This window comes from Tympanuchus pallidicinctus, unplaced genomic scaffold (genome assembly GCF_026119805.1).
Source record: "Tympanuchus pallidicinctus isolate F22 unplaced genomic scaffold, pur_lepc_1.0 scaffold23, whole genome shotgun sequence".
NCBI classification, from domain to species: domain Eukaryota; kingdom Metazoa; phylum Chordata; class Aves; order Galliformes; family Phasianidae; genus Tympanuchus; species Tympanuchus pallidicinctus.
The window spans coordinates 1,216,601-1,238,781 of record NW_026294740.1 but is presented as its reverse complement, the minus strand read 5'-3'; the positions used below and the strand labels follow the sequence as shown (position 1 = coordinate 1,238,781).

General features: G+C 44.5%; 1 protein-coding gene across 2 annotated transcripts in view; it reads left to right on the top strand.

The window, feature by feature from the left end:
* Positions 1-22,181, top strand: part of SHISA6 (shisa family member 6) — a 222,267-nt gene that overhangs the window by 192,561 nt on the left and 7,525 nt on the right. Inside the window, exons 4-5 of one of the 2 annotated variants that reach the window (XM_052688169.1) lie at positions 4,564-4,626; positions 15,682-15,834. In XM_052688169.1, coding sequence (XP_052544129.1) covers positions 4,564-4,626; positions 15,682-15,834 — 216 coding nt within the window. The remainder of the gene's footprint in view (positions 1-4,563; positions 4,627-15,681; positions 15,835-22,181) is intronic. The other variant, XM_052688170.1, reaches the window with a different exon arrangement.

The following is a 22,181-nucleotide window of genomic DNA, read 5'->3' as shown; positions in this document are numbered from 1 at the left end:
CATTCAGATGCCTGATTAGCTCAGCCATGTGAAAATGCCAATAATTCAGGGATCTATTTTGGACATCATTTCTTAAGCTGTAACCTGAAAGCACCTGGGATTTTTGAAGAAAAAAAAATGGAAGGCAAAAAATAAGAAGTAGGATGAGATTTGGGGTGAGATGGAAAGCTGTATCACAAGGCTGTCGTTCCTATTCACGTTGTTCTAATCACTGCCCTCAGTGAAGACACATCTTGCTCTGGGAGTTGCCAGACCAAATCACTGCTCGAGCACCCCATGCCTAGAGAAGAAAAAAAAATGTTGTTTCCCTTCTGGAACAGTTACTGTGCTCAGGTTTTGTCAGCTACTGCTTTACGTGCTTACATTTCACACCCACAAGCATCTCCATCAGCACCGTGTAACCTTTCATCTGTTGGCTCCTGTAGTGTGCGAGCTGCAAAGAGAACAAAGAATCTGTATCTTTGGGTTTTCAGCAACTTGATTTGAAAATTGTCTCTGCTGTAGCCAAGCTGGAAGTCCTTGCTGTGCTTAGCTACCCTGCATGACTGCAACCCTGCCACACCTGGATGAAACCCACAGGAACCAGCATAGATACAACTGGCTACTGTACAAAGCAGATGGAAGTGTGGAGACCTCCTGGGGAAACATCTCCCTTTCTAAGGCTTTTGGAAGGGAAATGGCTGTGCAGATATTCAGTCATGCTCAAGGAAGTTACCACCTGCAAACATCAAGGAGAGGGCACCAAAAATAGAGCAGGCTCGTTACTCACTACCTAGTTTGCACCTCTCAGAAATAGATTTTGTATCTTATAAATAAAGTTATGTATATATAATTAAAAATATTATGCATATAAAAATTATATGTATATAAATTAAAAAAATATATAATTAAAATAATATATAAACGATGGATAACATAATGGATAAAATACAGAATGGACACAAAGCTGAACATGATCCAGCAATGTGATGCAGCTCTTGTGGCATAGAAGTCCACCAGCACCCTGGGCTGCATTAGAAGAAGCACTGACAGTAGGATGAGGTGGGAGACCCTGCCCCTCTAGCTAGATGTGTGGTGAGACACATCTGGGATGCTGGGTTCTCCAGTACAAGAGGGAGGGATATCCTTGGGAGGCCCCAGAGAAGGACCACAAAGATGTTGAAGAGACTGAAATCTCTGTTATATGGGAAGAGACTGAGAGACTCGACTGCGCAGCCTGCAGAAGATAGGGCTCAGAGAGATCTGATCAATGTATAATAGCTGATGGGGGAAATAAAAACAGTCAGATATTTTTCAGTGTTGCCTGGTGATAGTACAAGAGGCAATAATAACGAACTGAAAAACAGAAAGTGTTGATTAAACTTAAGAAAAAGCTTTCTTAATGTAAGGGTGGTTGAACACTGGAAGAAGTCTCCATCCTTGGAGATCCTCAGAGTCCAAATGTTGAGCAACTTGATCCAGCTTTGAGAAGGGAGTTGGGCTGGATGACCTCCAGGGGTGCCTCCAGCTTTGCAGTCCTGTGATTCTGTGAACACAGTGGCAGAAAACAAGCTGTAAAAGAAAAGCAGTGGTTCTCAGGGCACAGACAGCCCTGATTTACACTGTGTAAAACAGCTGCCTTTGTGACCTTACAAATTCTGCATAGAGAAGACTGCCCCAAAGTTGTGTATCTGACTGTCTCAGCACCCCAGCTGCTGGCTGTAATGACTGCACACCACTCAGATGGTTAATACCCAAAATACATTTCTGCCTGAGAGCTTCATGAACCGATCATCTGCCCAAGGAGGCTGTGGATGCCCCATCCCTGCAGGCATTCAAGGCCAGGCTGGATGTGGCTCTGGGCAGCCTGGGCTGCTGGTTGGCGACCTGCACACAGCAGGGGGTTGGAACTGATGATCACTGTGGTCCTTTTCAACCCAGGCCATTCTGTGATTATGACTGAGGTCTACGGATAATGGCCCAGACCTTTCTCCATAGCTTTTTCAGAAGCACAAACTGTTTAGATTTTTTAAGACAATAGTCAGGTTGCTGATTGACAAGCCTCATGAGCTAGAAATATCTTCCTTTGGAGAAGTTTTCTAATAATAAATTGTTTTCTTACGCTGGCCAAGAAGTTTGAAAGACCTAATAGTTGTTGAAAACAGAGAAATGATTCAGTTGAGAACTAAAGTATATTGTGTTTCTGGTAAGAGAGACTAAAAATACTGCAGTTATTTCTTTTAAGTATTTGTCAGAATTACCATCACATAAAGTCTTTCAAAATTATGTTACTAAAAATGTCTGAACTCCAGAACACATTAAAACCTACTGCAGAAATTACGAATGGAATTCTGTGCTGTGCTCGCTGAATACTGGGCAAGAAGAGTCCAAGGTGATCCTAAACCTCTGATGGTCCCTACAGATAGTTAGGATTCCAGAAAAATTCAAGATTTTTCACATTAGAGGGCAATGAGGCAACTGAGAGAACAGAAACTGGAATAAAAGCAGGATTTTTTGCTTGCAGGATTTTTTGCTTGCTAAAAGCAGTGAGCAGTGAAGATCAAAAGGGAAATTCCGCCCTGGTAGAGCTGCATGCCACTTAGTGGAGGGCACTTCAGTGCCTATGTGACCCTGGCTTCATATCAAGATTTGTTCTTTGTATATTGGTAGCCAGGGTAATAACTTTTCTGACCTTCTTTGGTGTATTCAGTGAGTGCCTGTATTCTAGATGGAGATGTAAGTTAAGCTTCCCAGTTGGTTGAAATCTGAATAAATAACCTCTGATTTTAGTCTTAAGGGTGCACAGAGCTGAGCATATTGTGCAGAGAAATGAGTTTCCAACAGGAATAAAGCAGCAGCCAGTGTGAATTTCTCAGAAACACATCATATCAGGATATTCTTTTAATTACTGTTATTATTTACCATGTTCTGTGGTAAGGGAGAAATAAGTTGTCTCAGGGATGATGGCTTTTGCTAGGTTTTCAGTACTTTCAGGAAAAGTAATGTGAGACAAATGGGAAAAATATGGTCCTACTGAACTTCTATAAGGTAGATGTCACCCTGGCTGCCTAACCACAGAAGGTGAGTAAACATCAGCAGAGAGATGAACGGATGTGGTTCTGCATTTTGTCTTTTTGTTCGTGGTGGAAAAGAGATTTCCTTATTAAATTTGCAGATGGTGTGAAGCTTGGATGGCTGTGAGTCTATTAGAGAATGGTATTAGAATTTAAAATATTCTTTACAAATTGCAGAAATAGGCCGAAAATAAATTGATTAAATGGAGAAAAATGCTAGGTATTGGACTGAAACAAATACTAAAATGCCTTTTGTACACTGAGCATGTGAACAAGAAGCCGTTTGAAAAGCAGTAAGGAATCATAAAGGATCATAAGCTTGCTCTGAACCCAGAAATATGGCCCAGGTTGTGTACTTGAGAGGGACCGAGGTCAACAGTGGAGCAAGAAGGACACTGGACTGAAAGCAGTCAAAGATAAAGCAAACATTACACCATTGCAGAGAAACATGAAGGAAATTACATCATTTAGCTTGAGAAATAAGGGAACATACAGTAACAGCTTTGTCACAAAGTACCATTGCAGAAAGAACAGGGATTTTCTCCGTGTCCCTGGCAGACAGGAAGAAGGAATTGTCCTTAAAAGCAAGGTCTTAGGGAACAGACCTCCTGGGGAAGAAACAAAATATCAACGAGAGGTTTTTCAGAATAGCAGACTTAACATCAAGCATGAGGTGTAAGTTTCTTGAAATCACCTCACCACACTTTAATACATACCCTAACCAGGCCAACAGAGCTGGACAAAGACATTTCATTCCTTATCAAAGGCTTTCTGGAAGCTAAGGATGACCAAAGTTAATCAGCAGTCACTTGCTTAATGTTTTTTTGTTACAGTGAGAAAAGAGAACGGTGTTTTCCACCCCAAAGGATGGCAGCAAATTACTGCTGCCATTGACCACTGACCATGCCAGCACTGCTGCCATCGACTGTCCCTCCTCCTTTTCAGCTCGGTGCGTTTATCTGAGAATGCATCAGGTCCTGTGGGATCCTTTCAGAGAGGCAGAGCTCCACCCAGGTGCAGCTGTTGAGCCCTTCTGCCTGCATTTATGAAGCTATTAATTTGATCCTTCCCTGTACTCATGTGATGTTGCTGTGGATGGCTGTGGTCACAATGGGAGAATCTGTTTTCCACGTAGTGGGGGCTGATGTCCTGAAAGCTTCATGTTGGACGGAGAAGGCATGGAGCTGGGCTCTGAGGTTCCATCCCTCCCAGGAAGGCATCACTGATGCCTGCTAGTCCCTGTCTGGACATGCTTCTTACCTTTGCAGATTACTTTAATTTGCAGGCTCAGCAGAAGGGGAGCAGTTTCTTATTATCATGTTCTTCTTGCTTCTGGAATTTTAAGTGAACTGTGTAACAGACTCTTCTGCTTTCTTAAGCATTTTCTTCTCCTTTCTTTAATCATGCTGAGATTTCCTGTGAATGCTGTGAGCTGTAATTATCATCTGCAGATCAGTGGGTTTGCTAAGCTATTTCTTAAAGGGATCTTTTTTTTTTCTGTGAATTTCAGATGACCAAGAACAAAATTATAATCACCTGATACTAAACAGTGCCACCCAGACACCTACACATGGTAAGAGAAAACAGAGCAAAATTACACATGTTGTAACTTTCCTCTGCCAGCCAGTAACATTTACTGGTATCAAAGTATGTTTAATGTTAATTGAATGGTTCCCATGGCAGTGATGCATGAATGATGGATTCCATTAGCATTAAACATAGGACCATATTTTTCATTAGTGCACACAATTAAATATGGCCCAATCTTGTATAACTTTAATCATCATCTTTGTGTTTCCCCCTGTCTGGTTGCTCCCTTCTCACTTCCACATCAGCAAAGTGCTGTCAGATTTAAACACACAAAATGACACCCAAAGAAAAGTCCATCTTGTTGACCGAGCCACTCAACTCATAGTGCTGACTGTAAATTTTTTTCAGATAGGTTAGAAGGACACTGAACATGGAGTAAGGGCCCTTAAGCTGACATGATTTTGGCATTAATGGCCAGTATGTGACCAGTGTTTGGTCCTCCAAGCTCTCCAACCCACACTTGCATGGGTCTGGCTGGGATAATGTACTGAAGCCCCTGATGTGCAGTGGCACAATACACTCAGAGTTTGAGTTTCTTGTATGCAAGGTAGATAAGGACTGTGAAGAGACCTGGGATTCCCCCTGCTCACTTTTCATAACCAGAAATACCCCTTACTGAACAATTTCTGATGTTTGCTTTCCCACCCCTTTATTTTACTGTGGGAATGTGGACGTTTCCCCACCCCTAGGAACTTATGAAACCCATTTGTCATGTCACTACACCCACAGCAAGGGGGATTGTCACTGAGCTATCCTTATGGCCTCAGAAGTGACACCTCAGGAGTTGTCTGGGGCAGCCTATCTCCGCCATATATCCTGTCCATCCTCCAAAGCTCCCCTTGCTTTGGTTCTCAACACAAACAGCTTCAAATGTGTTGAGTCTCCTTCTAACACTGCTCTTGCTGAGCTCCATAAAACGACGATTTTCATGTGTTACCTCTGTACATGGTTTAACATTTAGTGACACCTTTCTCTCCAGCCCCTGTCCTCTTGACCAAGTAAACTTACGAATGCCCTTCATCAACCTTCAGCCACTTTCAAGAGTTCTGCTGCACCTCAGAGATATTCCTTCACTGTCCTCCTACTTTCCACTGGAAATATTTTAACCTGGAGCTGTGCCTTTGCTTCCCCTGTGGCCAGAAGCCCTGCCCTTCTTCCTCCTCTGCCTGAGCTCCTTCCTTGCTTTGACCTCAGCCCAAGATGAGCAGTCCCTTTGGCAGCATGTCCCTCCCTGCACTGCAGCAATCACAGACCACCAGCAGAACTCCCTGCATCTTTCTGGCTCCAACCAGACCCGAACCAGTCACTGACCCTCTGCCTCTGTGCAGTCAGCCCAACCTCTGAATGTACCCCTATTTGCTGTGCTTTCTTCCCTCTTCACCTGGTGCCTTGTCTCAATCTCCTCCTTGTTCTTCCCTTTACCTTTGAATGTGAGATATTTCTCCAGCACTCATGGTGGGAACCCCCCCTTGCTGAGGAACCAATAAGTGATGACATCTCATCCTAACACATATCGGTTCTCTCTTCTTGTAGCTCTAAACTGATGTGTTTGTTACTCTTTTTGTTCTGGTGTTTGTTTTTAACTCTGTAACTTCACTTTGACAAATATTCTGGAACTGATTTATTGAGAAAGTCGTGTGTACTCCTATAAGAACTTCCACATTTTGTTATAAAAAATGGTGGGAGAGCAATTTGCCCTTGAAGAAGTCTCCTCCAAGCTTTGCTGTTTCCCCTTCCTATGGGCTGGGTCATGCTGCTGCTCAGCCTGCAACTTACTTTCTGCTGTAAGGATGCATTTTTTTTTTCCATCTCCCAAAGAACTCAGTGGCCATACAGGAGTTGATTGAATGTGAATTGCCAGCCTCAAACACTGTCCAAAACACTGTTTTTTCTTTCAATAATGTATTACTTTCATAAGAATCCTAATAGGATTGGAATTGTATTTCCTTCTGTCTGCCTCTCTGCCTCCTGCTACTTGCTCCCCACATCCCCAACATGCCAGGTTCCCAGAGCTGCCCCTCCTGACCCAGGTGAGCCCAGATTGCCTGCATATGTGTGCAGGAGTGTTAATGTAGTTCCATCTCTAGAACTCTACTGCAGTCAGTAATTCAAACTAACAGCATGTGCTCAAATGGTTAAACTTTGCTCTGGGCCTGACAGATGCCTTTGTTTTTTATTGGCTTGAGAGAGAAAATCAGAACAGACATATTTGTGCTCTTGGCGTAGAAACTTTTGCTTTTGTTCTCCACTACTGTTATCTGAGGATTTTGGTTGTACAAAGCAACTCGGATGATCTGGTACAAATAACAGCATGATTTGGAGTTCTCTCTTGTTCCTGAGTTATCTGTGTGGTCACGGCCACTTCCGTGTGAGATACAGGAGTGCTGCTCTGCTGAGCCATTGCTCGGTGACTTTAAAGAGGTATTCGGACTTTTCAAATAAGGGATCAAAAGAGCATTCAGTATTCATAATTTATTGCTGAAATTCTGAGATAGTTCAGCAAAGCCACAGATCTAATTTAATTCTCTTCCCGGGTAAGACATGGCATACATTTTTCTGTGTGATTACGCAGATCTGTAGCTGGACATGAGCTGTCTCTCTGAGCACTGTTTGTGAGCTCTGCCCCTCAGCCTGCCTCGCACCCACCACAAAGGGACACCTGCAACAAACAAGAAGAAGGGAAGGAAACCAGTGCAAGGTTCAGGACGTGCCCTGCATCACACATGGACCAAGTTCACTCTCTGCTGAAGCAAAAAGACAGAGAACAGTTCTCATGCTACCAGCAGACTGCAAGCAGGGCAGAGGATGTAGGCAACATGCCACTTAACCATCAGTGCTGTTAACACAGGAAGGCATTTCAACCTGAGCAGTCAGAAAATCCCTCCTGTGTGGAGGAAATCCTCACAGCCCCCCAGGGGCTGCCTCACCCAGCAAGGATGCACTTCATCTGGTTTACGTGAAGGGGAGGGGAGTTGTTGCAAAGTGGAGATGCCTGTAAGGACTAAAGCTCAGAGGCTGATGATCTTCCCATCTTCCTAGCAATGTTATCATTCTTTACTTTCTCCTCCTATTCCTATTTTAGCAAGTGTCCAAAGTCATGTAACTGTGGGAGTATGCAGAGGAGGTTCTCCACAACCCAGCTGTGGTAGATATGGGGCCCAGGGCTCTGCAGGAGTCCTCCTCACTGAGGAGGGATGACAGCCAAGCCCCCCATGCTCGCCTTTCCCTGCATTGTACAGCTAGTCCTTAGTAAATGCAAAGCAAACAGCACCAGATCATCAGTATCCCCAAAAGTTTTGGGAATCATAACAAGTTCTCAGCATGCAGGAGTGACCCAGATGTGCTGTTGCACCGGAGCAGCCGTTCTGCCAGTCAGCATTTTGGAAGCAACCCACAGTACCTCCATTAGCAACACTTTTGTTCAGCTGGTACGGTAAGAAGATGGCCAACATCCATTTCCATGAGCTGATATTACCTGGTGGCCTATGTCCTGCTGCCTGCAGATGCCACTGTGATGAGCCCTCTGTGATTACAGGTAATGTCTGTCAGTTCCATATCCAATCACTCTGTTTTATTACTATGGCAGATTTTTTTCCTGTAAAGAAACAAATTGAAAGACGATAAAGTCAACCCATGGCCACCGGGATCAAGAAGAAAAAAGATGACAACAAAACAGACTGGACTTGGGTTTTGTGAGAATCTCAGGTTCATTCATCAGGTTCCCAGAGCTGAAAAACCAGGAGTCTCTGGTTTAACTTGCCTTGGGTAACAGCACACATTTCCTCAGTGCCCATCGCAGTGGGCTGTGTGGCCATGAGATTACACTGAATACTTCCGATGCAGGAAAGAATAACTACTGATTAATGATGAGATTGTGTATAATCTGTTCTATCAGGCTGCTATCATTTAATTAGCCTAGTGCTGGTAGCACGGCCAATACTGGGTGAGAAGAACGTCTTCCTTTTCCTGCTGCCGGGCTAGAATGGAGGGTGTACAGAGAGGTGGCACATATTTATCCTGTTGTGGATAACAGGACATGGCAATTTCAAGGGAAGATCAAGAGAAACGACCGCAGGGCTGTTGAGGGCCCAGGGTTCAGCAGCATGTCTTCCAGTGTCCTGCCCCTGTAAGAAGGCTGTTGATTTTCTTGTGATGAGGGCCTGTTTGTGTACCTAATTCACTCCTAGGGCTCTGAACGCCCCATTACAGGACAGGACCTACAGTCCCACATTCTGCTTTCAGTAACCTTCAGACCTCAGTTCCTCGGAAATCAGAAGTTTGATCGTGGTTTCCTTAGCTCTGATTTTACAGATTTTAGCTCCAGATGAAGAATTCTACAACTGTTTGTGGAAACGTAGAGATTTTGTATGTAAAAGCTGAATGTGAGTGCTCAAGTACTTCTTTCTACAATGTGCAACTAAGTTCTCCATGTGAAATGCAAAAACACCTTTTGATACACTCATATATCTCATTTAGCTACTCAGTTTTTATACAAAATAAGCAGACAAAATTTTTTTTCTGAAAAAATCTTAAAATATGAAAAAAATAGAAGCTAAAGTACAAAACTGAAGCAATAACAAATACGTGCTGACTGCTCAGGCTCAGTTTCTGTAAAGCTTATTACTTTATTTTTTACTGCTACTTAAGTTTAATTTCATTATATTTACTGCATATTTAATTATGCTAAACCACTAAGAGCCTTGTATAAACATTTTTTTATTTCCATATAAATAACAAGGAAATTGCTAAATAATATAGTTAGTAGGAAGTTCATATCATAATTTTTATGTTAGTTCATTGCCTTTGATGATCATCTCAAAAAATACTTGGTAAAACATAAGGAACAAATGGTTTCACTTCAAATTTTGAAGTTGGTCAAGTGTTTTTCCAGATAATGTCTGAGTTTGCTCTTGGGGAGGTAAATTCAGTTGTAGCCATACCCAAGTGAATTTCAAATGAGTTTAAATGTATGTGAGCATCTTTTTTTTATATCCTTTCCTTCCTTCCTTCCTTCCTTCCTTCCTTCCTTCCTTCCTTCCTTCCTTCCTTCCTTCCTTCCTTCCTTCCTTCCTTCCTTCCTTCCTTCCTTCCTTCCTTCCTTCCTTCCTTCCTTCCTTCCTTCCTTCCTTCCTTCCTTCCTTCCCTCCTTCCTTCCTCCCTTCCTTCCTCCCTTCTTTTTCTTCATTTAGATATTCAGGGCATTCCTTCCCACACAGTAACAAGACTTTGGGGGATATATTGCTAAAATAATTCATTTTCTAACATCAGACCCAAAGCTTCAATGTGGGACAATCCCAGAGGATATGAAAATGATTCCCTGTACTGTCACATCTCCTCCAACAATTTGTTGAGAGTTCTGTATCTATTGTGTTTAAGACACTGTTTACAAAATCATAACAATTAAGGACTGTTTAAATTAGATTTATCCCCAGTGGTAATATATGTGAGGAAATTAGAAGATAATCAGATCTCTGGAATATAACCTGCAGAACGAGTAGACACATTATGTTACAACGTTCTTTCTGCAGAGCAGCAGATCTTTAATGAAAGTGGGGGTAGAGATGAGCCAGGTGATCTGGGAGGACCAGGCAGCACAGTGCCAACTTTCTGATGCGTTCCAGTCACCACATGTAATGGAGATGTCAGAGGCAATCAGTAATTCAACCACCTTATGCACAAATCCTGCTAATCAAATTGCACAGAGATTGGTGCACTACACAAATACAAGGGCAGATTGAAGCCCTTTAGTGAATTTGGAATGTCATCTACTTATCTTTACCCAAAATGTTGCTAATAATATCCTACAGTGATGTCCTACACCCTCCATAGGGAACACATTGGTTTGCTGGGGCCATGAGTGCACGTAAGGGGTGCAAGCAGCCTCTGTTAGTGTGTGCTGAGCTGCAGGGGCTCCAATGGCAACTGTCTTTGTATTTAGCATTGAAGCAACTGGTCTTTCTATTTAGTCTAGTCTAAATACTCAGTGCTCCAAAGAACCACTGTTTTCATGGCTTTGGCATGGAGGGGCTGAGCATGGAGGCCTCAGCTTGCAGGTGAAAGCTGTTAGGACACCAATTCCATGGCCCACCATGGCCCAGCACCCAGATAAGCACTGTGTCTCCACTCTTCCCTATGGGAAGAACCTGGGAAGCTCCTCTCTTTGTCAACACCATTGTAAGCACAGGGCTACGTGTGCTCAGAAGCATCTTCGTGCCATTACTGATAGGATTCAGCTGTGCCATTTGTGCATTTATTGTAGGGGCATCATCTTGCATTGTGCTGGTGTAGTTCACTTGGTTTCTTTAACACCTCGTTACTCTGCAATGAGGCCTAAAAGACCACCTCCAAAAGCCATCCTGATATGCAGATGTATTTCATTCTCCACTAACTGAATTTAAAACACCACATCTCCAACTCCTACAAAAGAGGGCAGCTACCCTCTGGGGAGCTGCTGATTTACACCACAGCAGCTGAGCTGGAAATGTACGAACCTCTGTGAGATTCTTTGTGAGAGATGTAAAACATGATTAATAATGGTGTTTTTAACAAGAAAAAAAAAGAAAGATGTTTGAAAACACAGATAGTTCCACCCTTCCCACCCACCCCTTCCACAGTGCACACCAGTTCTGTGCCTGCTGTAGCAGCATGGCATTCCCCGGATGGCTCAGGATGGCACAGGAGGTACCAAACACCAACTGATACAGGCAGATTTTCCTAGGTAATGTGTCCCTCTGTATGAGCTTGCATCAGAATCGGAGAAGACTTTGTGTCTCAGCCTTCAAGTGGCTGAGCAGAAGGCGGTGCTGGGGGAGAATTGCATGCTGTGACAGAGGGCTGAGGCTGTGACGAGCTGAAGCTGAGCAGCAGAAGGCTTTGGTTGTATCAGCTTCTTCTAGGTGACATTGTTTGCTTTCCCCGGGTGAATGTTTTAAAAGGCATCTGTTGAAATATGCTGCAAAATTCGCACAACATATGTGCAGGCTCATATGCAAATATGGAGCACATCCTTTTTGCCACTTGAGCTTTGTTTAAAACTTTGCCATAAATTCACTTTTTTTGTTGTTTTGTTTTGGGTTTTCTTCCTCCTGGTTATCATTTGCTCCTCTCCTTGTTGTCAGAAGGCTCTGCGCCTTGTGTAAACACACTTAGAGACAGAAACTGCTGCTGAAGAACAAGCTGATTTGCAGGGACTTCAGGTCTGCTTTCCACAACACAAGCTTCCAGCTTTAAAAACCCTGAGTCTGCTTCTCAGCCCTGAGTGCTGGAAGTGGAACAAGGCTCTCACTCAACAGAGAGTGCTTTTCCCTCCTTTGTAGATCATAAAGCCATTGGGTGTGTGCATAACACAGAGGAATGAACCCATAATTGCAGAGGGAGGTTCTGCAGCCCCTAAATCCTCACAGGTGGATCCATGCTCAGCAAAGGGGAAGTGCTGCAGGGCTGAGCCCTCTCCTGCTGAATTAGTCAGAGAGATGCTTTCAGAATCTTAAGATGTTGCATTGGTTGTAAAGAGGTATTATTGATATTCAATGCTATAGCAAGGAGAATTTGGAAACTAGAAGAAAAGAACTGCTGGGTGATGTTCCCATCTCTGTAGTGTGTGCTATGCACTGGGATAGCTTTGCAAATTGTGCTCAGAAAGCATGGTGTGTCAGAGGGGCACAAACTGGCACGTGGCTGCAGGATGGAGGTGAGGCAAACATGATCAAATACTGACTTTCAAAGGCAATTCCAGTAAGCATAGGACATCCTCTGTTTTCCAGTGAACATTTGCCATTGCCCAGAATGTTGAATTGAACTGGAATGAGTGGCAGTGCTGGGGAACGGAGCAACCTCAGCTGCCATGCAGGAAATGGAGGGATCTTTTTATTTATATCTTGTTAATTAATTAGGTCTAGCACCTTCCGTAGAAGCCTGTGAACACCACAAAGGAAAAAGGGAGACCAGGGAAAGGTGTGATTCAAATTTGGTGTAGAAGCAAAGAGTTCCTGCTGAATTAGTCTCAGAATTTAAATTGCAGAAGAGGTTTCTCCTTCCCAGCACCTCTCAGTTCTCCAGCGTTGCCCTCAGACTACATTACACATAAGACAGCTGAAGCCATCTTGGTCATTTCAGGTATCCCTTATTTTGCTGAACAGTAGGGAGTGAATTTCAAGGTGACTTCTCGTTTGCCAAAATACCGATGGTCTGTTCCTGACTGGCTGGATGGAAAAAGCGATATGAAGATGCAGTGATTCTGCAGAAGCCTGTTGGATAAACGTGTGGCAGTTTATTTCACACTCTCCGTGCAAGTAGTCAGTTCATGCTCCTTCAGCACTGAACACGACTCCATGCATATAACTGGGCTTATTTCAGCTCATCCAAACCTCCATGCAGAATGAAGATTAGATACAGGTTCTAGCTGAGAAATTTGCAAAGAGATGTTACCCCAGGGTCCTTGCCCTACAAGCACAAATAGGAGTGGGCATATTGTTTCAATGCTGATAGAGTCTCTGTTTACTGGATAATATCTAATCAATTGTTTCCACCTCTCTGATGATGTGATGCACTTCCTAATCCTGCAGTCAGTCTATTAGACATGGGTTGAAGTCATCAGCAGGAAAATAACGCTCTCAGAGAAATGATACATTAGCTATATACTCACTTGGGGTTATGTTCCTTTTGCCAAGCAATAACAATTCCAGGAGTGTAGAGACATACGTAACCAATAGGGAGGAAGCTTTTATTAACCAAGATGGTTATTGCATTTTAAAGAGGAAATTTTCGCCTTTGCTAAATTCTGCTGGAAAGTGCCTCATATTTTCTCAGAGCGAGGATCAAAATGATGCTCTGGCAGAGAACTGGGCTTTTCCTTTTCGTTCAGGTGCCTGTCACTGGCTGCCGGCTGTCGAGCCCAGAAGAGAGCACGCATGTGTTTGATAAGTGCCACAGCAGAGACATCTCCTTAACCCTCATCTTTTGGTGCTCCCCGCACAGGATGTGGTGCCCCATGCTGGGTCAGGGGGGAAAAAGTTGCTCCTTTACTTGCTGTCAAACCTCACAGATAGATATTAAGGAAGAAGACCCTGATATGATGCTCTGCAGCAGGCTTCCTCATGTGGAAGAGTGCACGGTGTCAGTGACAAGAGGGGCAGGAAGGAATGACTTGGGGTTTGTTTGACATGGTGGTTGTTATTCAAGTGCCTGATAGTTCTTCCAACTCTGTGTACATCGCAGATGCTCTGGCATCGCCCACATGGTTCACTGCCTCTGGACTGAGCCCTGTGGGAGCTGCACAGGAGCACTCTGAGGAAGCTGGCTTTAGGAAGCCCTGAGCAGCCTTCTTCAGGAAGATAGGACTGTCGGTCTCTCCTTGGCTGAGAAGCATGCAAAGGATAGGGGATAGAAGTTCTAAAATATCTATCAGGAGTCTCAGTGGGAGGAAGGTTGTGGAAGCAGCTCTGCTTCCCCACACACATGGGAACTGCAACACCATCCTTACGCAACAGGGAACACCAAGGAAGTTTGCAAAATGTGGGTGCTCTCAGAAGATATCCTGTTCTCCAGTGCAAACAGGACTCCATGCAAAACCCACACACTGAAACCGCTGAATTTCAGAATCAAGTCTAGAAAATATCTGCTGAAATATCTGCACTCGGGTAGTTCTCATTTAATTTTTCTCTGGGAGATGAGAGAAGCTGGAAAATGTTGTGCAAGGCTAGCACACTTGCTTCAGTTTTGGGCAGAAGCTGTGACTTAGCTCACAGCAGCCCATAGACCAGGGGGGGTCTATAAGAGTCTAAAGGCACATGAATAAGTGCTGAGTTTATATTGCATTGCTCTTCATGAGTACCCTATGGAGGACTGCATGACAGGGAAGGGTGAACCTAGGCATTCTGCTGCTCCTCAGCTACATCGGAACATTTTGCCCTCTCATTTCCCTGTCAGATCATATCACAAGTGGCCAGCTCCTTAGCCTACTGACCCAGCTAATGCATTCCAACATTGATTCAAGCCCCCACAGAGCCCCTTTCCATGACCTTGTAGCCTGTTATAGCTTTGCTCCCAACAATTGCAGTCCTTGCTATTTTCAATACTCTTATCCCTATGTTAATACTTGAACACCAGGAGTCAAAAATGCTGTAATTCAGCAGGCCTCTGTCCCTCAGCTGAACTGATGAAAGACCATTTTCCATCCAGCTTGTGGCAAAAGGATGTGATTTCAGTTACACGGCAAACTCTGCAGATTGCTTGGACTTGATTTCTAACATCCCAGCTCAGTGCTAATCTTTACTGACAACGCCCTCAGCATTAGCATCCCAGCAGAGGGAGTTTTAAGCTGACCAGGGGCTCCTTTAGTGATCAGCAAAGTGAAGACAAGCAGAGGGCAGTATCCTCCAGCCCTGCTTCTGTGCTTCAGGAACCCCTCCAAGCCTCGCCTCATCTTCTGACTACAGCCAGATGCAAACTGCACAGCAGCACTTCATGCTTCACCACAAACAGGGGATGTATGGCCACCCCCAGCTCCCACTAGAACACTGGGGCCATGGACTGGGTTTTGTATGGAGCTTCCAGGTTTGGAGCAGTGACCCGAATTCTGGCATGATGAAAGAGCAATCTGATTATTAAAATGAACTCACAGACACTTCTCAATGGCTATGGCGAATGGAAAAGTGTAGCTTGCAAGGCAAAGGTAGGTGATGGTGCATGAGCTTGTGCGGGATGCAGTAGGGTCAGTTCACCATATCATGATGGAGACCTCCATGGTAAGTGAGCTGACTCATTCCACCAGAACCATGAAATGAAGGCTCGTCTGTCTGGAGGCTTCCAAGGCACCGGTTTGCCTCTCTCCATGATCACTGGGGACAAGGAAGCAAAGCCACATCCATTTTATATCGACTCGTTGGAGCCACTTCAAATCCTGTCCAGGAACTGTCGCTGAGGCTGGCTCAGTTACAGCACTTCTCCCTGTCCAGAGCTGTGGGAACAGCTCACCCCTCTCAGCTGGTTTTCATGCATGCTCTGGACATGTCTTATTTTTCTTTTTTCTTTTTTGCAGACACGCCACGGATGAACAACATCCTTACTTCTGCCACCGAACCTTACGATCTGTCCTTCTCCCGGTCCTTCCAGAACCTCTCTCACCTCCCACCATCCTACGAGTCTGCCGTCAAGACAAACCCAAGTAAATATTCTTCTCTGAAGAGACTAAGTAGGTGTCAGCTCATTTCATTTCCTTTGTATCTCATTTGCTTGTAAGCCACAGCGGGCACAACGTTAAGGCAATAATCTTCTTCCCTCTGTTGTTGTACTGCCCAAGTTGGCATCTCCGGTAATGATTCTCCTGGATGTCGCTTCCCATCAAGGAAGAGCAGAGAGAAAGAGTCACTTCATTACTGTGAGAGCACATGTGGTTATTTGCTTACTGACCTCCATCCTGTGCTGCCTCCCCCAGCTCCGCCTCTCTCTGCTCCTGATAGAGACATCTGAGAATCCTTTTTTGCTTTCTGGCTGTTCACATCAGCCGAGCTCAGCCCGATGCACCCAGAGCAGATATCTCACCATCTGCAGGAGCAGCTGGAACCAGATGACAAACCCAGGCTGATAAAAAGGTGCTGAATTGGCTGGGAACCTCCATTTCAGTAGGAGCACATCTGCCTGTCCCCAGCAGTGCTGCAGTCCACCATGTTTCATGGTCCTGAACAGCACCTTACCCCGGTCTTTGGTGCATTGCTGATGTCTTTATGTGTTGCTCTCTGACCTGTTCATGCCAGTTAGTATCTATTCTTTCTTGCTGTTTTACATATTGCATTGTTCTGTCAACTTTTCTGCAATGCTCCAACTCACTGCTGCTCCTGATGGCGAATATTCACATGGAAATATCTTCAGCTTCAATGAGATTTAGAAATAAGTGATATTTGTGATGAAAAGTGCTCTCTCTAGACTGAGATGTCAAGTCTATAGTGTGTTAACATGGGCATTTTCTGGGTGCAGCCAGGTATACGTGCTCCCTCAGTTGGAAAAATAACTTCAGTGTCTATATTTGCAATAGCTTCACTGAAAGCAGATCGGGACAAAAAGCAGATGCTACATCCTTGCTCTGTCTAAAAGCTGCATTCCCAAGTTAGCCTGCTACGAGAGATGTACAAAACGAAGTGGCAGAGGAGCCCTTGGACTGTCTGTAGCACATCCTCATGCAGAGGATTTTCCAGAAGAGAAAATGCAACAGAAATGTGGCACATAAAAATCTCTGCCCACTCCTTGGCACTTCACTGTGGAATTTAAATCTGTGTTTAACATTTAGGCAAGTATATTTGACATGCTGAAAAGTAAGCATGTGCTTAACCATGTTGCAGAGCAGAGATAAGGTATTTAGGGACTGGATACTGCCATGTATGTGACTTTTGCCTCCTGATAACTTTTGGAGTCACTCTCCTGACCAGAAGCATTTCCCTTTCCCTGCATCCCTGTGATCAGCTGTCCATGTTCTTGAGTAGCTTTGATGATGTTGTTCAATACTGGGAAACCCTTGAAATCATGACACTGAAACATAACTGCTTTAAAATGTCCTCATTTCAAGGTCATGATTTATTTTCATTTTTCAGATGAAATAGTGTAAAAATGGATCAACTGGATAGCCCCCAGATTGCTCTTTCATTTCTAATTGATTTCCAATGCTCAGGATTACCTGGGATAAGTACTTCCAGCTCAGAGGCTGGGGGATGTCTGTCTTGACATTATTGGGAACACGTTAGGGAAGCATCCACCAGGAACTGCACCAAGGACTCTTACTGTGGCTCTTACTGTGTGAAGGAGATGGTCCAGACCTCTTCCAGCCTGAGATTCATCTATTGTTTTATATATTGTGCATAGATGCTCACTGAAAATGCCTTGAGCTTCCTGCTAAGGATATTGATGTATCTCACTGGAACATTAAAAAACAACAAACGAATGCTAACTGATCCTCCCACATCTTCCACAGCCAACATCTGGAAATGTACATCAGATCTGAACACTTCTGTATCTACTCCTGTAATGCTTACCCAGCTCACACTGAATATGAACTCTCTGACCAAGCAACTCCATCCATGCACTGGTCATTACCTTACCAGGTGTCTGATCCATGGGGTCTCAAAAAACTTGTTTTGCAGCCGAAGAAAAGACATCTCCTTACGTGTCCAACGTGCCCCTCAGCAGGTCACAGGAGGAACTGTTGACTTCCTGCATTGTTTCCTAGATATTTGTTTAAAGAGGCAAAAATAGATTTGTGTTAAGGGGTCAAGCTCAAATGCCTCAAGAATGTGCTGAGCAGAGTCAACCTTCCTCTTCATAGAATCATAAAATGACTTGGGTTGGAAGAGACTTCAGGGATCGTTAAGTTCCAGCCCCCATTTCCTCCCCCCAGGCAGGATTGCCAACTGCTATCTCATGTACTACATTACATTGCCCAGGGCCCCATCCGGCCTGGCCTTGAACACCTCCAGGGATGGGGCATCCACAGCCTCTCTGGGCAGGCTGTTCCAGCATCTCATCACTCTCTCTGTTAAAAACTTCCCCTGATGTCTAATCTAAATCCCCCTTCCTTTAGTTTAAAACCATTCCTCCTTGCCCTATCACTATCTACCCAAGTAAAATGTTGATTTCCCTCATGTTTCTAAACTCTCTTTAAATAATGGAAGGCCCAATGATGTCTCCCCACAGCCTGCTCTTCTCCAGACTGAACAAGCCCAGTTCCTTCAGCCAATCTTCATAGAAGAGGTGCTCCAGCCCTCTGAGCATCTCTGTGGTCCTCCTCTGGACCCTCTCCAAAAGCTCAGCATCTTTTCTGTGTTGAGGTCCCCAGAGCTGGATGCAGTACTCCAGATGGGGCCTCATAAGGGCAGAATAGAAAGGGGCAATCCCCTCCCTTGCCCTGCTGGCCGCCCTCTTCTGCTGGAACCCAGGATACTGTTGACCTTCCAGGCTCCAAGCGCACACTGCTGGCTCTTGTTAAGTTCTCTGTCAACCAAGACTTCTAAGTTCTCCTCAGCAGTTCCTCTGGCCTCCTTTTCATCTGGGCATCTTCTTAATCAGCAACAAAGGGCAGCCATCTCTGTCATATCAAGGTGCCAGTCTCTCACTGACCCCCGAATTGCTTTGGCAAACTATCAAACCCATTGCTGGATAACAAGCCACCTTTGATGCTGGGCTTGTGCATGGGAAGAGCAGCAGTGTGTGGAGTGTGGGAACATGCAGCTGAGCAAAAGCATCTGTGTTAATTCTGCCCTGCCCAGCACCCCAGGGAACTGCTGTCCCAGCTGAGTGAGAAAGGTCAGTCAGAAAGGAAGCTAATATTTTCAGGCATATTAAACCACTTGGTATTGGATCATCACAAATGACTTGGCAGCTTGAAAATGTTAAAGAGGAAAGACAAGGCCAACGAGGGAATACACTGGAACTGCTGAGAAAGAAAAGCAAATAAATTGCTCTGATGACCTTACATACAGATGAACGTGCATATGTTTTAATCATACTAACCACAGGGAGAAAAATCATCCTTGTCTTTTCCACTCTCTTTTCTCAGAAACACATCCATGTACCTCATTTCTCTAATCACACATTGGAGGAGCTGTGCTCTGCCTTCCTGCAGTGGCTTTGTCTCACTCATCTTAGGCAGGCTGAGGTGAGATGTGAGGAAATACTCATTTGGGCTTTCCCTGCAAATGAGAGAAACAAAAATCTCCGGTGCAGGTCAGCTTGTCCTAAAGCAATCAGCGGTCTGGATGTTCGGGGAGACAAGCCCTGGCAATGTCCCAGGAACTAACGTGAGGGGAAAAAATGGGAAGAAAAGAAAAAGAGATTATGAAAAGAAATTATGAAAAGAAAAAGAAATCAGAAATTCCACCGCTAAGCATTTGAAAAACATGAGCAAAGCCCCATAAATATGAGGGTGGCTTTTTTTTTTTAAAGAGAAATCTCCATTAATCAATAGACCAGTGATATCCTCCTATCTGCTCATCATTTCTGGCCCTTAGAAATCCACTCAGGACAGCTTTTTGAATTTTATATATAAAATCTATAAGAGAGAAACATTTATTTTGGCTAAATTAAAAAATGCCAGCTATCACGTGAGCATCAATAAAACAATAAGGAGTAGCAGTATCAGTGTCTCGTCATCCCTGTGAACTTGCTGATGCAGCGAGGATGGGATGAAACAGACTGGAAGGTTTCAGGTCCTGGGCACGTGGATATGCCCAGGGAGGTGGTGGGCGACCCATCCCTGGAGACATTCAAGGTTAGGATGGACAGGGCTCTGAGATCTGATCAAGCTGTAGCTGTCCCTGCTCATTGCAGGGAGTTGAACCAGGTGGCCTTGAAGGGTCCCTTCCAACTCAAACCATTCTATGACTTTGGTTTTAGCAAACTAAGGTGACCAGACATCAGCAGTTCCTGCACCACCAGCGCTTGGTGATGCACTTGAAGCCTCGAAGATCTGAAGCCTCAAGCCATGTATGTTTCACTGTTCTTCTCTGGTGTGGAAATGCTGCTGTAGAGCTTCCCCTTCACACACAAAGGCACTGCTGTGATACTTGGCCTCTCGTGGAGCCATGTCCTCCATTGCTGCTCCAGTAACACTCAACCGACATCACCTTCCAGAGTCAGCAGCCTGCTGCCTAATTAAACCAGCACATTGTTGACATTTTACAATTTTGATTCCTTTAAGAAGATAGGAAGTTTGTCCACACCTGAAAATATTCCTGGAATAGCTGTGCCAACATCTACCTGTGTCTCTCAGCAGCAGAGGAGGAGACAGACAACGTGAGATTAGGAACACCTTTAAAGTGCAATCAGGACCTGAATGGGTTAGCAGCCGCCAGCAGAAGGCCATGCAGACTTCCATCTCTTAAAACAGTGCAGAAGGGATATTTTTAATGAAAGGATATTTGTAATGTTTCTAATTAGTAAAACTTTTTGGAGTGTAGGCCGTGCTGCATTGTTCACCTAAATTAGCAAGGAGCAACTTTGAACCACTTTTAATCAGCTGATTCTTCTGCCTCAGTAGGAGGCTCAAACCACTGCAAACCTCACTTAAGCTGGTTAGCTCCTCTGGCAATTACCGTGGCCAGGTGTGAGCATCCAAGCACATCTCCATTTGGGATGTTCTCTGCTTTAATTACATCTATTTAGAGTCACTTGGGCAAATCCAGCAGCAATTCTCTCATCCAGAGAGCAGAGGCCAAGTGCCAGTGTGCTAATTGCTCAGCTCCTATTCTGCAACCAGCCTCACACATCATTATCAAGTCCATGCACACTATGTGTGTGCAAGTCTATCTGTGGCCACAGGATAGAATACAAATATCTAACATTGCTGTGGCCATATCAAAATTCCCTAGTTCTTCCAAGGCTTCCAAAAGGTGGTTTTAAAGGCCCGAGGGTTGGATGACAAGAGAGTTGCTCTCTGACATTTGCAACAAGATTCTTCCTAGAAGTTTTTTATTACCAAAAAAAGGACCCATTCCTACAATAAATACTCTGCTGAGCAAATCCTGTCCACAGTGAGCACGCCAACAGAGGAGAGCTCTGGGTAATCCTCATGTCCTGGCAGAGTGTGGGCTGTCAAGAAGAGCTCAGCACCAGAAATGGTGCCATCAGGGCGTGCATTTCAGCACATGCATTCCCAGCTTGGATTTTTGGATGCAGAAGGACCAGCCATCTTCCTCATGGACCCACTGGGTTGTGTGGACTGTTTGCAGGAACATGAGAAACAACACCTGGGGGGAATCAAAGAGCACTGAACGCGCGGGAGCGGAGGAAATCAGCGAGTGAGGTCACCCAGCACAGGCTGCTTGCAGCGCCGTGAGTTCTTTCTGAAGAGCCCAAGGCACTAATTTTAAATGCTCTCTTGTGAACAAACTTCTGGGATTTGGGTGCTGTCAGCACCCAATTAAGTATCATAAAGTGCTGACATTTCCTCAGCTAACACTACGCCTCATGGGACAGCCAGCCAATTCCTCCCCTGATGTGTTGTGTAAAAACTACAGATTTATGTCTGTGTCAGAATAAACAGTTTCTGCTTAAGTACATCTCACCAAGTTTCTGCTTAACTGCTATATATATTTAATGTCTACATAGAATCCAAGCACTGTAGAACAAGGTTATAGGCCCCACCATATCATCAGGGCCATGTCCCAGAACAGGATGCTGTCCCACAAGAGGACCATCTACTTCACCCACTTCATGATTGCCTAACAGTTCTGATTCAGATCTTTGTGATTTTTATCACTTGAACATCCTCAGAAACTCTACGTGTGCATTTTTGCTCTTCCACCATTGTATACTTTCCCATCTAACATCATCTGTATCAGTGGAGTGAAATACTGCAGCTGAGAAAATGAAAGGCCTTCCTTTTCTTACGATCTTTATCGTAGGTGTCTTACAGGCAAAAGATTTTGCAAAGGAATTTGTATGGTAGGCCGTAGGAGTGGCATTTAGATGATGTCCACCAGCACTTGGCTTGAGATGATAAGTGCATGCTGGGTTATGCGTGTGTTCCCAACTCTGTGGTCCCTGCACCAGCCT